Source organism: Dreissena polymorpha, chromosome 12 (genome assembly GCF_020536995.1).
Source record: "Dreissena polymorpha isolate Duluth1 chromosome 12, UMN_Dpol_1.0, whole genome shotgun sequence".
Classification (NCBI taxonomy): Eukaryota; Metazoa; Mollusca; class Bivalvia; order Myida; family Dreissenidae; genus Dreissena; species Dreissena polymorpha.
The window spans coordinates 56127454-56144678 of NC_068366.1; the positions used below are offsets into that span (position 1 = coordinate 56127454).

Below are 17225 nucleotides of genomic sequence, written 5' to 3' on the forward strand. Positions count from 1 at the left end.
CGCGTGTATGAAACAAGTATTCAGTTTATTAACGTGCATTAAATTTTACTTAATTCATCTATAGACATTGTGAAGACTGAAAATTACATATTTTTGAGACAATTATTATGCCCCTCCCCTTTCTAAGAAGAGGGGGTATATTGTTTTGCTGGTTGTCGGTCAGTCTGTCGGTCGGTCTGTCTGTCGGTCGTTCTGTCGCCAGACCAAATCGTTTCCAATCAATAACTCGTCATCGAATTGACCGATTGGCTAAAAAGCTCACATGTGCTTGGCCTTGGTAAGTAGATGACCCCTATTAAAATTGGGGTCACTAGGTCAAAGCTCAAGGCCACTGTCACGATATGTGTAAAAATCGTTTCCGGTCCATAACTCGTCAACGAATTGACCGATTGGCTTGATACTTCACATGTGCATTGGCCTTGGGGAATAGATAACTCCTACTAAAATTGGGATCCTTAGGTCAAAGGTCATGTTCACTGTCCCAATCAGTGGAAAAATAGTTTCCGATATATAGCTAATCAACGAATTGACAAAATGGCTTGATACTTAAAATGTGCATTGGCCTTGGACAGTAGATGACTCATATTAAAATTGGGGTCACTAGGTTAAGGTCACTGTCACAATAAGTGTGAAAATCGTTTCCGGTCAATAACTTGTCAGCAAATTGACCGATTGGCTTGATACTTCATATGTGCATTCGCCTTTAACAGCAGATAACCTCTATTGAAATTGGGATCACTAGGTCAAGGGTCAAGGTCACTGTTACAATAAGTATGAAAATCGTTTCCGATTAATTGCTCGTCAATGAATTGACCGATTGGATTGATACTTGACATGTGCATTGGCATTGGTCTAGGACAGAAGATAACCTTGTTGAAATTGGGGTCACTAGTTCAAGGTCCTGTTGTTGTTGTTTTTTTTGGAAAGGGGAGGTTTTTGTTCGCCATGTATAAACCACATACATATGCACATAATATGTACTCTTTTTGTAATATTGAATGTATAAATACATTTAAAATAACCTATTTTGTGTACAACAGACAATATCAACCGCATGCAGACAGTTTTTCCCTTCAATAGCTCTTTTATTAATTGTATTTCTGACAACAACAGTTTTTGCGGTAATTGAATAGCCGCATGATGCGGACTGACACAGAATTACCACGGCAGAATGACCACTCATTGCTCAGGTAAGCTTAAATGTTTGCCACTCAATTACTTCAACAAATTATAAGCGTATGAACGCAAGTGGAAAACGCATCACCTCAAGTTACAAGTTTCTAACTATGGACTTGATTCGATAAGAAACTTTTACAAAACACAACAATACGTTTTCTACATTCGAATTACCTACGTAAAAGATTAAAACGCAACCCTGTGTACAATCAACGACGGTTTGTTAACAATTAACAAAACACGCACGCATTTTTTTTTAAGTTCAAATATTTGCAAAGTGAAACTTCAGATTATCAAGAAAAATAACCTTATAACATCGTGTTGGTCCTTTATTTACAGAAAGGAATGAATCGCCATAAAGTATTACAGTCAAAACATGTTCTAGTGATGACACACAATTACAAGGTCAACACATACCTGGATACCTGGATACCTGGATGGTAGGGCCATAATTTTAGCTTTGAAGCTATCTTGGCCCGTCTTGTAAAGGTCTTCTTGTAATTTTCTCACAAATTAGTATTTTACTAATCAATTTCATTGTGCGCATAACATGATGGTACAACATTTTTGACGTTCCAATTTTCCTTGTTCAGTCGGGTTTTAAAAAGGATCAAATTATTTGCAGAAATAGTTTCTTCAATCAGACTGTTCCAAAAAGAAAAAGCTCTTATTGAGAATGAATTTAATTTGATGTTCTTCTTGCACTTAGGTGTTTGGAGTTTCAAGGAATGTCCACGCAGATCATTTTTTGAAAGAGAGAAAAGTTTATCCCATTTCAGACTGTCAATATTGTGCATGGATTTAAACAATTGGATCATGTCAGCTCTGTCACGTCTATATTCCAAGGTGACAAGACCAAGTTCCTTCAACCTCTTAGTGTAAGGAAGGTGATACAAGTTTGGCACAAGTTTGGTAGCTCTGCGCTGAATATCTTCAATTTTCTTAATATGTTTTTTTTTAAATGTGGAGACCATACACTTGATCCATATTCCAATGTGCGTCGCACAAGTGATTTATATAAATGATTAAACATGTCCTTGTCAAGATATTCAAATGTTCGGTGTATCAATCCCAGAATTCTTTGTGCTTTACATGTGATGTTAGAAATGTGTTGATCAAAATTGAGCTTATTATCAAAAGTTATTCCCAGATCTTTTTCATTTGACACAGATTCTACATATACAAAATTTCCATCCTTCACTCTCATAGAGTATCTGAACACTTCTTCATTACTTCCTATGTGCATTACCTTACATTTATCGGCATTAAAGGACAATTTCCACTTTTCACTCCAATCACAAAGTTTGTCAAGATCAGTTTGAAGCTTTTCACACTCCACAATATTGGGAACTTGTGAATACAATTTAGTATCATCAGCAAAGATGTTCACGATTCCAGTGACAACATCGGGCAAGTCATTGATAAAGCAAAGAAATAAAATTGGTCCTAGTACGCTTGGGGTACTCCGCTTACTACATTAGCCCATGATGAGACAGATGAACCAACCCGTACACACTGTGTCCTATTATGTAAAAAGTATTTCACCCAGTTGAAAAGTTGACCAACAATTCCCAATTTTTTCAGCTTAAACAGCAGCAAATCATGAGATGCACGGTAAAACGCTTTGGCAAAATCAAGATAAATAATATCTATTGGTACTCCAGAGTCTTGCATATTTGCCCATTTATCAACAATTTATAGAAGCTGAATTACACAAGAACGTCCTGACATGAAACCATATTGAGCATCTGCAAAAAGTTTATTGGAAATCATGTGAACTGTTAATCTTTCCCTAATCAATTTTTCACAAAGTTTGCATACAACTGATGTTAAACTAACAGGTCTATAGTTCGATGGGTCTTTTTTGTTACCTTTTTTGAATATAGGCGACACAATGGCCTTTCTCCAATCATCTGGAATAACTCCTTTATTCAATGATTTATTGAAAAGCAATTTTAATGGTTTAACCAACTCATTTGTAGCTTCACTTAGTACCTAAGGATGAATACAGTCCGGTCCTGGTGACTTTTCTGGGTTTATAAACTTCAACACTTTTAAAACTTCAATTTCACTAAAATTATGTGATTCAATATTTCAATATCATCTGTGATCTCTACGTGTTCATCTGTTTCAATCTCTGTTTCCACAAATACACTGCTAAAAAAGTGTTAAGTACATCGGCTTTATCTTCATTAGTTTCTGCCTCCGAATCATCAGGCTTGGTCAATGCACCGATGGTGTCTTTAGTTTTTCTTTTGGAGTTCACATACTTATTGTAGATCGATTTATACTTACAGACCATGATTTATTTAACATATGTATTGGAATAAACAAGATTTTAAAAATATGTCGTATGAATTGAAAAATGACATCCTTCATTGTCACGGAACACGTCCCTTTATCTTTTTTTTATACAAATCTCTGTCTGTAATCTCGGAATGTATTTTAGAATTGGAACATATATTTCATTCGATATAATTAATGAATTTAGTATCACGATGTGTTGACACTACACAACGATCCATGTAAAAGCAGCTATCAAATTAAATAAGAACACTTTAGTATATAGGCGCCCGGCCAGCTATCTAACAAGGTATGGTTTTAAAATTAAAATCATGTAATCATTACAGTAAATGAACACAGCTTTTGGACTTGTATGTCAAAATATGTCGACAGCGTTTAAAGCAGATATGGTTAAAATAACACGCACTCGAACGAATCAAACTGGATTATCACTACATTTATTTCCTTATATATAAATACCATCAACATACTAACTACGTCTGTTGAGATGTTAGTCATAAAGCGTGAATGTATTTGATTGTACCGTATTGTACCGATAAGATGGTATAAGTAAGTTTATCCTACAACGAAATTCTAATCAATAGTATAACAACGATAGCAAAAAATTTAGCTTTATACTATCGCTATTTTTAGATCAAATTCGGCTTTTTCCAAGATTAAAGCCTCCATGACGCTCAAAATCAATGAAAATTTCGTGAAGTATTTCGTAAAATAAAGTTAACACATAAACAATCAGTGTTCCTTCTAGCAATAGCCACAATTTCAACGCTAGATGTGGCATGATTACATAGATTTTTGTAGATACAAAATGCTCGTTTTTGTTTATTTGTGACACAATTAATTCCATTTTATTTTCCCGCGAATATATCTATTCATACGACACCCGAACACTAAAAGTGTGATCATGTGTCGTATGAATAGATTCGTTGCGGGAAATTAAAATGGAATTAAATATGCACAACAATAATAAAAACGAGCAATTTGTATCTACAAACAACTATTTTACCAGACAACATCTCGCGTTGAAATTTCGGCAACTGCCATAAGGGAGATTGATTTTAAATTGTTTAACTTTATTTTACGAAATACTTTACGAAATGTTCGTTGCTCTTGAGCGTTATAGAGGCTTTAATGGAAAAGAGTATGAAATAATGGGATAAATAGAATATTTTGTTAGTTTTGAATAAATATCAAGTTTATCATGCGAGGCTCAAACCATGCAAGCCTCGAGCAAGCATGGTTCTCAGCCTCGCATGATAAACTTGATATTTATCCAAAACTCACATACTATTCTCTAATATATACTGTAACTTTCTAGTTGTTTGTGTAAATATGATAGACAACTCTAAATATGAAATCATATGGATGGCGAAACTATTTGAAAAAAACAACATAATCTTCCTGTTAGTTTAACTAATTATTTAGGAACTTAACCTAAGTGTTACAGTGTATATACATACCTTAAACTACACAGGGACACAGCAGGTCGTAAAGATTACGTATCTTAACAAATAGTGTTTTGACGAACAGGCCACTTCAGTGAAGATCAAATTATGTAATATGATAGCTGCTTTAGGAAGAGTTTCTTGTTCAATTAAATTTCCTTAATGAGAATGACCAAACATATACATACTTGAGTAGTTTGTAAAACAGCATTTAGTTTTTGAAAGATTTGTGAACACGCAAAAAGAACAGGATTGGAGAGTCTCACCTCCTAACTAGAGACGCTTCTTGATTGAAATATTAAATGTTATTGCTTGTGCCGTCGGTTGCGAGTATACCATTATTGAAATAGTATAAACATGATTGATGTTTCTGACGATGCTGCGAAGCAGCTCGTCTAAGTTATCATACCCTGAACAAATTCTTCACAATGGCGACCTATGTAAAAGACCGAGCCAGTCCGATTGAGATAGCTCGATTTTTCTAATCGGCATACCTCGCTGATTATCATTGATAAAGGTATAGGAAGCCCCGCTATAAATAGGACAGCATATTCTGGGAAATAGGACCTGTAACTAAACTCGGATACACACACGGGAAAAAGATTTAATAATAGTTTGAAAACGTTTATTTTAAATCAGTTATATTCAATCCATTATATGTTTATAGATCAATGAAACAACTTTGCATTTTCTGTATTGTATTTGACATTTGTCGTGATTCAGTAAATAAATTGCGAATTAAAATGTGTATAATTAACTTTCAACGCGATCGTGAGTGTAAAGAAAACGAATTATTTCGAACCTGCCATTTGTAAACGTTGTAGCGACTATGGTATAATCATCGTAATAGCCGTCTGACATCTGTGAAACTCGCTCTGTGCGTGCTTTCTCATTTTGCATATTTAATAAACTTTTCAAACAGAAATTACAGAGCCGCATCAGTGCACATACTATGTTTGATATTCATTCGTTTGTTGGATATTGTTTGCTGTTTTAAGCACATATTAGTTCATATCGCGGAGATTTAGTTAACCTTACCATGTGTTCATGGGCGAACTCACGTATTCAAGTGCTCTTAAGACTATGTGCTCATACCTACTTTCGGGAATCATCATGAAATTATTGTCGTCCTTAACGAACAAACATGCCTAAGCTTATTGAATTAGAGAAAAAAAAACAATAATCTAATGAGAAAACATATAATTTTATATATTCATGCACATGGACATGTGAAATCACGTCCGTACACATAGCATCATTAACTTAGGAAAGGAAACAACGATATATTAAGTTTGGTATGATATACATGTGAAATCAAAGAGCATGGTGTAATTAAATAGCATGTCAAGTTTTGAATTTATATGCTGAAACGTAATGTTATAACCCACAAACGTTTTACTGTAACAGAACGTTTTTTTAAGATAAGTGGTACAGAAAATACACGTCGAATATATTTTTAAAGATATTTCTTGTTATATTTGATCGAGAATGTAACCCGCCTCCCAGTTTCGCTGAATGGATCAAGTTTCCCACGGGTACTATTTCACCGTACCCCCCAAAATAAAATTTTTCGTACCCTACATTTTTCGTACCCAATTTTTTTCGTACACAAATTTTGGCTCGTACCCTTTTTTTTTCAGTATTTTTTTTTTTTCGTACCCATTTTTTTTTTCGTAACCAAATATTTTTTCGTACCCAATTTTTTTTGGCATAATTTTTGTACCAAAAATTTTCGTACCCATTTTTTTCCTATCCAAAATTTGCGTACCCACATACACAATTGTGGTGATGTAGATACACTTAAATATATGCTTTTATATCAATCCTCTTCAAAAGCATCGTCACACCTGTACTGTCAGTACTTTGATTGTTAATTGGATTGTCTGGGTATACTATTTTGCGGCACATTATCGAAGACGGGAAGGCGCCCCAATGGCATTGAACCAGTTGTCCTTCATTTACTGGATAACCCTAGCTTTTCCGGACGATTTAGCAGTATAGTAAATTGAAACACCAATATTAATGTGTTCATATTTTAATTTGTGGCTATACGTCCATCTGAATACGTATTTAACAATTTAACTCTCTGTCTAGAGGGTAAACATAAATACTGCGCAATGAGACCGAGTATGAAACTATAATCGGCATTTAGAGTGTTAAGTTAATGGTGATAACATATAATTTAAAAGAAACAATGATAACATATAATGGTAGTTTTGCGTTTAAACATTTGCTGAGAACATATGTTTCATTAGACTTAAACAAATGCCTCGTACATCACCTCTAATGAATGAGGTTTAAAGTAAAGTGATTTCATGTTTCTATTTAGTATATATTACAAAGCACTAAGTATTTTAAAGTTATAGAATCAGTTGAAATGCAAGAAATATAACCGGCAAAGGATTCAAAACCTAATTAGTTGCTAAATATTAGAAACGATAATTTGTGTCGCGTTCTGAGAAAACTGGGCATAATGCGTGTGCGTAAAGTGTCGTCCCAGATTAGCCTGTGCAGTCCGCATGCTAATCTGGGACGACACTTTCCGCCTAAACAAGATTTTTGGTAAGGAGGGACTTCCTTTGATGAAAAATACCATAAAAGCGGAAAGTGTCGTCCCTGATTAGCCTGTGTGGACTGTACAGGCTAATCTGGGACGACACTTTACGCAAATGCATTATACCCAGTTTTCTCATAACGCGACACATTTGAACAACAAACAAAAACGACTTTTAAAAAGTATGTTATCCTTACTCTAAAGCACTGAAAGTTTTTCTTTGGAGTTCAAAGGCGGTTGTCTAGTGTTTTATGGAAGATTGTTTGGGATTATTACGCACGAAATCAAAGCCAAAACAATAGCATGAAAATGTTGAAGATATATTTTTATGTCGCAATGATGTTGTATGAAGAATAATATATGTACGAGATTAATTTATAAAGATAATAGTGTATTTAATAAAGGAAATGATTTACGATATATGTGTCTAAAATTTTGACACAATGTTGAAACTAACGATATTAAATAAAATACAAACAACATAAACTTCACCTACGAGTTTACAGATCGATTGATCTTTAATCTGCGTACACTAACGTTATTGAAGCTGCCTAGTGATTGGATATTTATTTTAGACAATACACATCTTTTTAACCACTTTTTATGTTGGGAAACCATTGTTAAATTCGCTTTCACATGTACATATGTTTACACACTTAATCTGCACAACAATACTTTAAGTAAAAGAGTCTATCATATACGCCCACGAAATATAACATAATATAACATAATATAACATGTGTTTGTATTCTGAGATTAGCCTATATTAAAAGTTAAAACGCCTTTGTAGTTTTCCTTTACACTCATCAAGTTTAGGTTTAATTACAGATGCCCTATGCTAAGCGGAACAAGAGCATTTAGGTCGGCTTAACCCATTTATGCCAAGTGGACTCTTCCATCCTTCTAAATTGGATCTATTTATTTCCAAAATAAGGGATGTCTGGTATATTTATTTATATATTTAGAATATTTCTTACAGAAATTCCTGTAAGCAAACAGCGCAGACCCTGATGAGACGCCGCATCATGCGGTGTCTCATCTGGGTCTACGCTGTTTGCCAATGCCTTTTTCTAGACGCTAGGCATAAATGGGTTAAATATTTTTTTTTGAACGAAGTGAAGATTCGAAACATAAATGAGAGACTGAAAAGGCGTGCAGAAATCTTCCTCATTTATATTTAAGTAAAGACGTCATGATTATATTTAGAAACACGAAATCACAGTGGCAACGTTAATGTTACAAGGAAAATATATCCTATCTTCTGTTAGTGTTAGTAACGATGCACTTATCCAATTACGTCCCGATCTTTAACATATTAACATTTTAATTTTTTTTTTGAATGGAAAATAATGTTCTGAAAACAATATTGGACTCCGAATTATAAAGCCGAAACCATGCACAAAGGACAGGCACTGCAACTTTAAATATATATATATATATATATATATATATATATATATATATATATATATATATATATATATATATATATATATATATATATATCATATATAGTTTAAAAAAATCACAATATGCTACCCTTAAAATAGTACTATTGTTCTACGTATTATTACACGGAGAGGTAACGTGATGTATATAAGACCTAAACTTGTCTTTGATAATGTTTAGTTTTGATAATTTTCCTACATTCGATCATATGGACTGCGCTCTGTGAAAAGGGGGTTTAATGCATTTTAACTAGATTTTTGCTAAGAAGAGACTTTCTTTAAACAGAAAATATCATAAAAGCGAAAAGTGTTGTCATTGATTAGTCTGTGCGGACTGCACAGGCTAATCTGGGATGACACTTTACGCACATGCATTAAATCTTCTTTTCACAGAGCACGGCCCATATTCACTTAAATAATTATATAAGGTTTGTGATAATTTTTGTAACGCTCGATTATCATCGCTGATTTGACTTTAATTGAACTCAAAACCCACTAAAACGAATGTTAAATGGAGATTGGAAAGATTTTAGCACGTATTTCTATATTCTTGTGTAAGTGTCGAATCCTAGAGAGAATCCAGTAACCAAAAAAAAGCCGATCTACATCACCGTTTTTCCGCTACGCACATTTATTAAAATGAAGATTGATAAGTGCTTAGGTAAAAGTACAAGGGCGTCTTAATATAGCTTAATGTTATTAACTGGTTCAGTTCGTGGACGTATATGACAGGCTTTTTTACGTTCAATTTTGTTTTGCGCACAGTGTTTGTAAACGTGACCGAATTCTATTTGATAAGATAGCGTTAAACCAACACATGATTTCAAACGGGTTTCCCATCGGTAAAACCGGTTCAATATTCCATTTCATTTTCTAAATATAATATCTTATCACCAGGTAACGTCAATAACGTTGGAGTAGGCGGTTTGAGGATGTCACGATTTGTAAAAAAATTTGACTGTAAAATGGGAGGCGGAAAACTACAACGGGCGAGGCATGGTCAGGGTTGATAACCCCAAAAAAGGGTTAGGGTAAGGGTTAGGATTAGGGGTCGGGTTAGGGTTAGGGTTGGGTTTAGGCTAACCCAAACCCTAACCCGACCCCTAACACTAACCCAAACCCTAACCCTCTACTCCCCCCCCCCCCCCTTGCGCAATACCATACCATGCCTCGCCCGTTGTAGTTTTCCGCCTCCCCTGTAAAATAGCGTACATAAAAAGACAACCCGTGATTTAGAATTTGAAGAAAATATTGCGATTTTTAGATACAAAGTAGTTCATGTATTTTCATGTATATGCAAGGTATTTTCATGATTATTTCATGATGTCGGACTAAATGCCTACACTTTAAAGCAAAATAGGTTCCAGATCCATTATCATCATAAAAAAAGCTCAAATAAAATGATGTATCGGTATTATATTTATAACATAATGCCTTTGCCCAACCTCATCAAGTTTACGCGCTTCTAATCGGCATAGTGTAGTTATTACATGAACTCAAATATAACAACAATCTTGATAATGATTTAAACGACTTCATTTTACGTTCTGCATTTTAAGCATTTGTTTCATAATCTTATACATTTTAGCATACAAATTGTATATATGCCTACATGCTATAACGCTACGCCCTATAATATTTGATGACTTAATCACCGGTATACCGGACTATAATTATGGTATCGCATCACGCAGTGTTAAAGCGGGACTGCACGATTTTGTCAAATATTTATGGATTTAAATACAATGTGTAAAAAACTTATTATACATTTATTTCAATATAAACTAAAATAAAAGTTAAGAAGAACATGTGTCGAAAAATGCGAAATAAGCCAGATATTTAATTCTGAAATCGAAAATGTCTGTACAGTCGAATTCGCCAGCATGTATATCATGCATTTACGATGTGAAACTAAATTTTGTTTTACGGACCATTTTAATTTCCTGCAACGATGTCTATTCATACGACACACGAACACTAACTCCGATCCCACTAAAAAGACGAATGCTTCGGTTATTGAAGGAAAATATGTACGAAATATCTTTGTCACAATCGGTTCGGGGCGCTAATTTGTCTTTGCTGCATAATATGAAATTCGACTTCAATGTATAATTTTTCTTGCCTATTTTCTGTTATTGAAACATGTTTTTATCAATATACATGTATTACAATTTAATACATATAAAAATCGTGCAGTCCCGCTTTAATGTTACCCGCGTTGACCTTTAAATAAACTACTTTCGTTTGGCGACTTTCGCGGTAAAAACCGATGACGAATGTTTTTATTTGGGAAACTACCGATACTGTTATGAAACAAAATAAATGTCATAAGCAACCTAACCTGGACGCAGAGAACATGGCGAATGACGAAGAAGTGTTTGCCTATGCCGTTATAGGGCGCGAACATGTTGGAAAAACGAGTTTAATAACCGCTCTGTGTGGACAGGAGCAAAACGCTAGTGAGTGCCCAGTGATGTGTGGATATCACAAAAACAAAGCGATTGTTTTGTTTGATTTTCCACCGTTTGGAACATCGGTTTACCCAACACATATGTTTATTGAGCGATTTGATTTGGACAAAAGGCTCTACCAGGGTCTAATTCTTGTCTGCGACCAAGATCTCACCGACGATGATATATGTATACTGTCAACGCTAAGGTCAAACTTTAGAAGAGTTATCATTGTGCGTAATAAAGTGGGCTCCATAATTCAATTGGATCGCACCCTGTGCTCAGAGGGTCACAATCCCAAAGACGTGTTTTCCCAGTGTAAATATAGCACTCGAAAGCATTTTAGTGCTTGTAGGCCGGACAGAATATTTGTGTTGGACTCGTTTGACACAGACAGGTTCCAATTCAAGGATTTGGACGACTATCTCCAAAATGGGCACATGGTAAGACCTATACCAAATCGCATATGCATGTAGTATGTTTGTTCAAACTTACGTTAATTACAATGTCGCTTTTTGAATTTTACTTTTGGACTCCGTGTGGGAATTTATATGCAAGTTGTTCGTTAGTCAAATAAGGAACACAATCGCACGCCGATCTAAGGAATATATAGTAATGTTTAAAGGGGCCGTCCAACAGATTTTGGCATGTATTAAAGCTTGTCATTAACTGCTTTATATTGATACATTTAAACATTTGAACTAAAAATCTCCAGTAAAAAATAAAAATACAATTTAAAAAAAAGAGGGAAAAACGTTAACCTCCACAGGGCTCGAACCACTGACCCCTGGAGTCATGGAAGCTTGGAGTAAAATGTCTCCCGTCTTTACCACTCGACCATCCACGCTAACGTCAAATGTGTAGGTATTTTTTAGATATATAAGCAATCCTCGTAGTTTCCCAAAATATCGATTCGCGTCGAACGACGCTTTAATCTGTTGGACAGTCCCTTAAAGAGTTAGATGTAGAGATAACGTAAAGAATCCGTTCTATGTTCACACTCATATTGTTTCCCAAACCCGCCGGAGCTTACAGATTACCCCAAAACTATAAGTAGTTCACGACCTGTATTTAACAGTGATTTCTAACTAACGTGTGTACATGTATCTAGTGAACGTCTTAGCACTCATTATACAAAATATTGCATAGGTAAACTGTTGTTTATAAATGCAGCCCAGTTATCTAAAGTTTTAGATTTTTAATTGATAAGATAACAGTTGTTTAATATTTGGTACATGGTAATGTTAAATCGCCGACTGGGGCACACTATTAATATCGCTTCGTCATGACAATTATACAACGCATGACCGCGTTGTGAAGATTGCGTGTCGTGCACAACAAACGTGCCTTATCTTTAAGGTCAGTGTAATGTTGGGATGCCAACGGTCCGGTATGAGCAAAATACAGCCGTCTGTTTCCAAAACTATGTCTGTGACACTCACAATTTTGGCAATTCTATGACTTTAAAAACTATTTTCAATATTTTATTCATTTAATGTACATAACATATACGATTTCCTTGATTAGACTCATAGCTGTTGTTATTGTCTTCAGTTCGGAATAATTATTAGCAGGCAAATGTGGATGATTCCTTTTGAGTTTGTCGCGACTGGGTTAGGACATTTCTCGCCATTCATATATATATATACTAATTATGAAATTAAAAATACCGTCCCTAGTGTTCGAACTTATAGCAGTGCGCTAATAAATACCGGGTACTTACCACTGCACTACATCATACCGACTTTATCGGTTACTGTCCGTGTCAATCATAAATTGAAGCCATAGTTTTAATGTAAACAGGTATGATTAAATTCTTTAGATCCTCACCAAACTCATACTAGATCTAATATTTGTATAAATTATAACTAATCATGCTTGACGCATTTTCATTAAATTGTCTATGATTGAACAGAGGTCTAGAAATCACGGGAGACGACCGCGAGGTTCTCATTTGGACAAGGGCAACTATACGCCCTCCAAGTGTGACGGTCCCCTCTACAGTGATGAAACGTTCTCGTGTTATACCGTCGAATGTCAAGATGAGTCGGTAGAAGCGACCGGAGGTCTACTCTCAGAGCTCACTTTGCAGACCAAGGAAGCCGATGATGATATGAGCTATGACGCCGGCGCGAGTGATGTCGGTATTGGCTTCGACTTGCGTAAATGGTACGAAAGCTTTACGCGTTCGTTTACTAAGGAGCAAAATGTGTTCCTATACATAATGGTATTTTTTTAAGTTAAAGATGTCATTATATCAAATTATTATGGGATTTAGGCAAATGGTATACTAACAATCAACTAACAAATAAAACAATCATTTAAACTTTCGATTTTTTTTAAAAACCTGGCTTTCTATGTATTATTTGTTTGGGGTTCGTTATGATCTTTACACATTTGTACTTTTTCAGGCAATATGACATCAGTGACGTTACAGCTGACGAAGAAGAAGTCAAACGTTTTCTTCCAGAATTGAATCAGCCCTCTGCACGCAGGAGAAGAGATCTGGTCCGAAGAACTCGAAATGACCTAGCACGATGGGAAACGGAAAAACTGCACATAGCTGTAACTGGAAACTCCGGAGTTGGCAAATCGAGCTTTATCAACGCTATTCGTGGACTTCATCCTGGTGACGCAGGATGGGCGCCCGTGGATGTAGTTGAAGGAACAATGCGACCAACACAATATAATCATCCCGTCTTCCCCAATATCTTGCTTTGGGATCTTCCGGGTGTTGGTACAAAAAACTTCAGGCGAGAGACCTACATGGCCCAGGTTGAATTTGAAAGGTACGACTTCTACATCATTATTTGTGCTGGGCGTTTCACCGAGAACGACTTATGGCTTGCCGAAACGATACACCAGAAGGGGAAAACATTTTTCTTTGTACGCACGAAGGTTCAGCAAGAAATCGATAACGCCAGGCGAGTTTATGCGGGCGAATCTGTTTTCGACGAAAATGTGGTTCTTAGAAAAATGCGCAAGAATTGTTCCGATAGTTTGCCGAAATCGCGAGGGCGTGAGTTGTTCCTCATCGACAATTACGAACCACAGTTGTACGACTTCGGTAAGCTTGCAATGGCCATCATTCACCAATCGCCGCATAAGAAGAAAGAGGCGGCCACTTTCGGGATGTGTCTTTTGACCGAGGATGTAATCAAAGCAAAGGAAGAAGAACTTAAAAAGCGGATCTGGAAAACAGCTTTGATGGTTGCCGTAACTGAAGCTTCTCCTATCGATTTTCTTGGCATTTCGTCGACTGATGAATATCTTCTTAAAGAGGCACATTTCTATCGGGAGCAGTTTCAGCTAACAGATGCGCACCTAGAGAAGTACGCTTCAGCTGAAGGTAAAACGAAACAAGAATTCGTGGAGTGCAAGCAACTGAAGTCGACGATACTAAGCCATCGCGCAAAGATACCGATGCTTTTAAATATGCTAGGTAAATCCAGCCCAAAGGTTAATTTTATTCTGCTTCCCGTACTGACAGCCGTGACCTCCGGTGCAGTCTCGTTTGGAACAGCGATGAAGTTCCTGCGGGTTGCTTTGAATGTTGCCGTTGAGGACGTGAGGAAAATAAACAGGGCCATGAAGTCACACACTAGATAAGAACTAAATTCATTTACGGTTAAGAGAACTGAAAGCAAAAATGTACCACATCAATTATTGAAACGATTTGCGTTGAACATTATAAACGTATTATTCATACACACTTTGTTTCATTGCAATGTGATGTTAGTTACCTCACCAGAAAATATATAAGCCAAGCTCTTTAAAAGGGTGGTTTAATGCATGTGCGTAAAGTGTCGTCCCAGATTAGCATGTGAAGCCCGCACAGGCTAATCAGGGACGACACTTTCCGCCTAAACTGGATTTTGCTATAAAGGGACTTTTTTGAAGCAAAAAATATCATAAAAGCGGAAAGTTTCGTCCCTGATTAGCCTGTGCGGACTGCACAGGCTGATCTGGGACGAAACTTTACGCGCGTGCATTAAACCCCCTTTTCATAGAGCATGGCTCATATGAATTGTAACGCCTAGATCTACTCTAGTAAGTGACTTTTAAAGAGAACATGACAACTGTATGTCGATGGGGAATGAATTAGAGTGTTTAATGTTTAAGATCACCAACTAGATGTTAATACTGTTTATAGCATCTTAACATACTTAACTTTTTTGGGGTTGGCTCCAGTTTGCTGTAAAAACGGCCTGGTACAGAATGTATATTTCTATTAAAAACATCAAATACTGCTTTTATTTCAAAGTTTGAAACAGTTAGCGTTTCCGGTAAATAAACAAAAAACTGTTGATCTGTTCGCGTGGTTAAACCGGAAGATACCTTGCAAAAAGGGTAAATGAGTTGTTGCAAAAGTAATTGTATAAGTGTAAATAAATTATGTGCAGTCTTTACAATTTACACACAAACTACACATACATGGATGTTAATGTGTATATTCCTGCTATCGTCTCTCGTAACTCTTTTAGAGTGGTTTTGTACGTATATATGTGCATACATGTATAATGATTTTGTACTGCTTTACTGTGTTTTATCTACTCAATTGAGACGTTAATAAACTATTCTGTCTGTCTGCTTAATGTATCAGTAGATAACTTAAGCTTCAAATCCAGTTTTTGTAATTTAGTTTGTGAAACCAAATTTTGTTTAATTTATATGCATTTTGTCCCAAATCGGTTTCACCGGAGGGGACTTATGGTTTGCGCTCTGTGTGTGTGTCTGTCTGTCTTTCTGTCAGTCCGTCACACTTTTCTGGATCCTGCGATAACTTTAAAAGTTCTTCATATTTTTTCATGAAACTTGAAACATGGTCAGATGGCAATATGGACATTATGCACGTCATTTCATTTTGTTCCTACGTCAAAAATTATGGTTGCTATGGCAACAAATAAACACAATTCTGACAATGGTGGAGCCGGTAGGAGACATATATTGCTTGGCAATAGTCTTGTTAAATATGTTTTAATTCTATGTGCTTAATAGTATTTAATGCATAGCATGTGTTCAACGTAAAATAATTAACTTTTACAATATTTATTATAAAATAAATTATGTTCGAATATGTATTCATAGAGTTTCATATTTATTGCATGTTTTGATTCAATTCATAAATATATATTTGGTTTAATTGGTTTAATTGCATTGTGTTCTGTCGTGATTTTTTTCAGCATCTTTCTTCTCAAGGCTTGTTATTTGTTAATGTATGTGTATATATATATATATATATATATATATATATATATATATATATATATATATATATATATATATATATATATATATATATATATATATATATTTGTATTTTGTAAGTAAACCATGACTCATGTATGTAATCGTTCAGTTCTTGTTTGGAAATGGCGTTTTCTTTGTTTCAAATAAACCATTTGTTGTCAAGCTTATACGGAGTTTGTAAATTACGTTGATGGATGTATGTTTCCAGAACATTATATCAGTGAGCTTTATGTATATCGTATTGCATGCAGATTATCCACACTACAAGTTTGGTCAACTGGGGACAGGACAATTAAAAAAAATACTGTCATCAATTTAATTAAATAAGTATATGGGTCGTGCTCTGGGAAAATGGGGTTTAATGCATGCGCTAAAAGTGTCGTCCCAGATTAGTCTTTCCGGTTTTATGATATTTTTCGTTTCAAGAAAGTCTCTTTCTTAGCAAAATTTAAGTTTAGGCGGAAAGTGTCGTCCATGATTAGCGTCTGCGGACTGCACAGGCTAATCAGGGACGACACTTTACGCACATGCATTAAAACCCCTTTCACAGAGCACGTCTTATATACATGTCAATATTATAACGCTAAAACAAATAATG

The 17225-nt window shown here is 35.4% G+C and overlaps 2 protein-coding genes across 3 annotated transcripts in view; one reads left to right on the forward strand and one right to left on the reverse strand.

Annotated features, from left to right (window-relative positions):
• Positions 1 to 3777, reverse strand: part of LOC127853202 (uncharacterized) — a 36670-nt gene extending 32893 nt beyond the window's left edge. The window contains exon 1 of one of the 2 annotated variants that reach the window (XM_052387484.1): positions 1594 to 3777. In XM_052387484.1, coding sequence (XP_052243444.1) covers positions 1594 to 1626 — 33 coding nt within the window. In that variant the 5' untranslated portion in view covers positions 1627 to 3777. The remainder of the gene's footprint in view (positions 1 to 1593) is intronic. The other variant, XM_052387483.1, reaches the window with a different exon arrangement.
• A 7389-nt stretch (positions 3778 to 11166) lies between these two features.
• Positions 11167 to 16523, forward strand: LOC127853195 (T-cell-specific guanine nucleotide triphosphate-binding protein 2-like). Its single transcript, XM_052387471.1, has 3 exons — positions 11167 to 11820; positions 13293 to 13546; positions 13789 to 16523. The coding sequence occupies exons 1-3, from the start codon at positions 11197 to 11199 to the stop codon at positions 14984 to 14986; spliced, it is 2076 nt and encodes a 691-aa protein (XP_052243431.1). The 5' UTR covers positions 11167 to 11196; the 3' UTR covers positions 14987 to 16523.
• Positions 16524 to 17225: the final 702 nt, after the last annotated feature.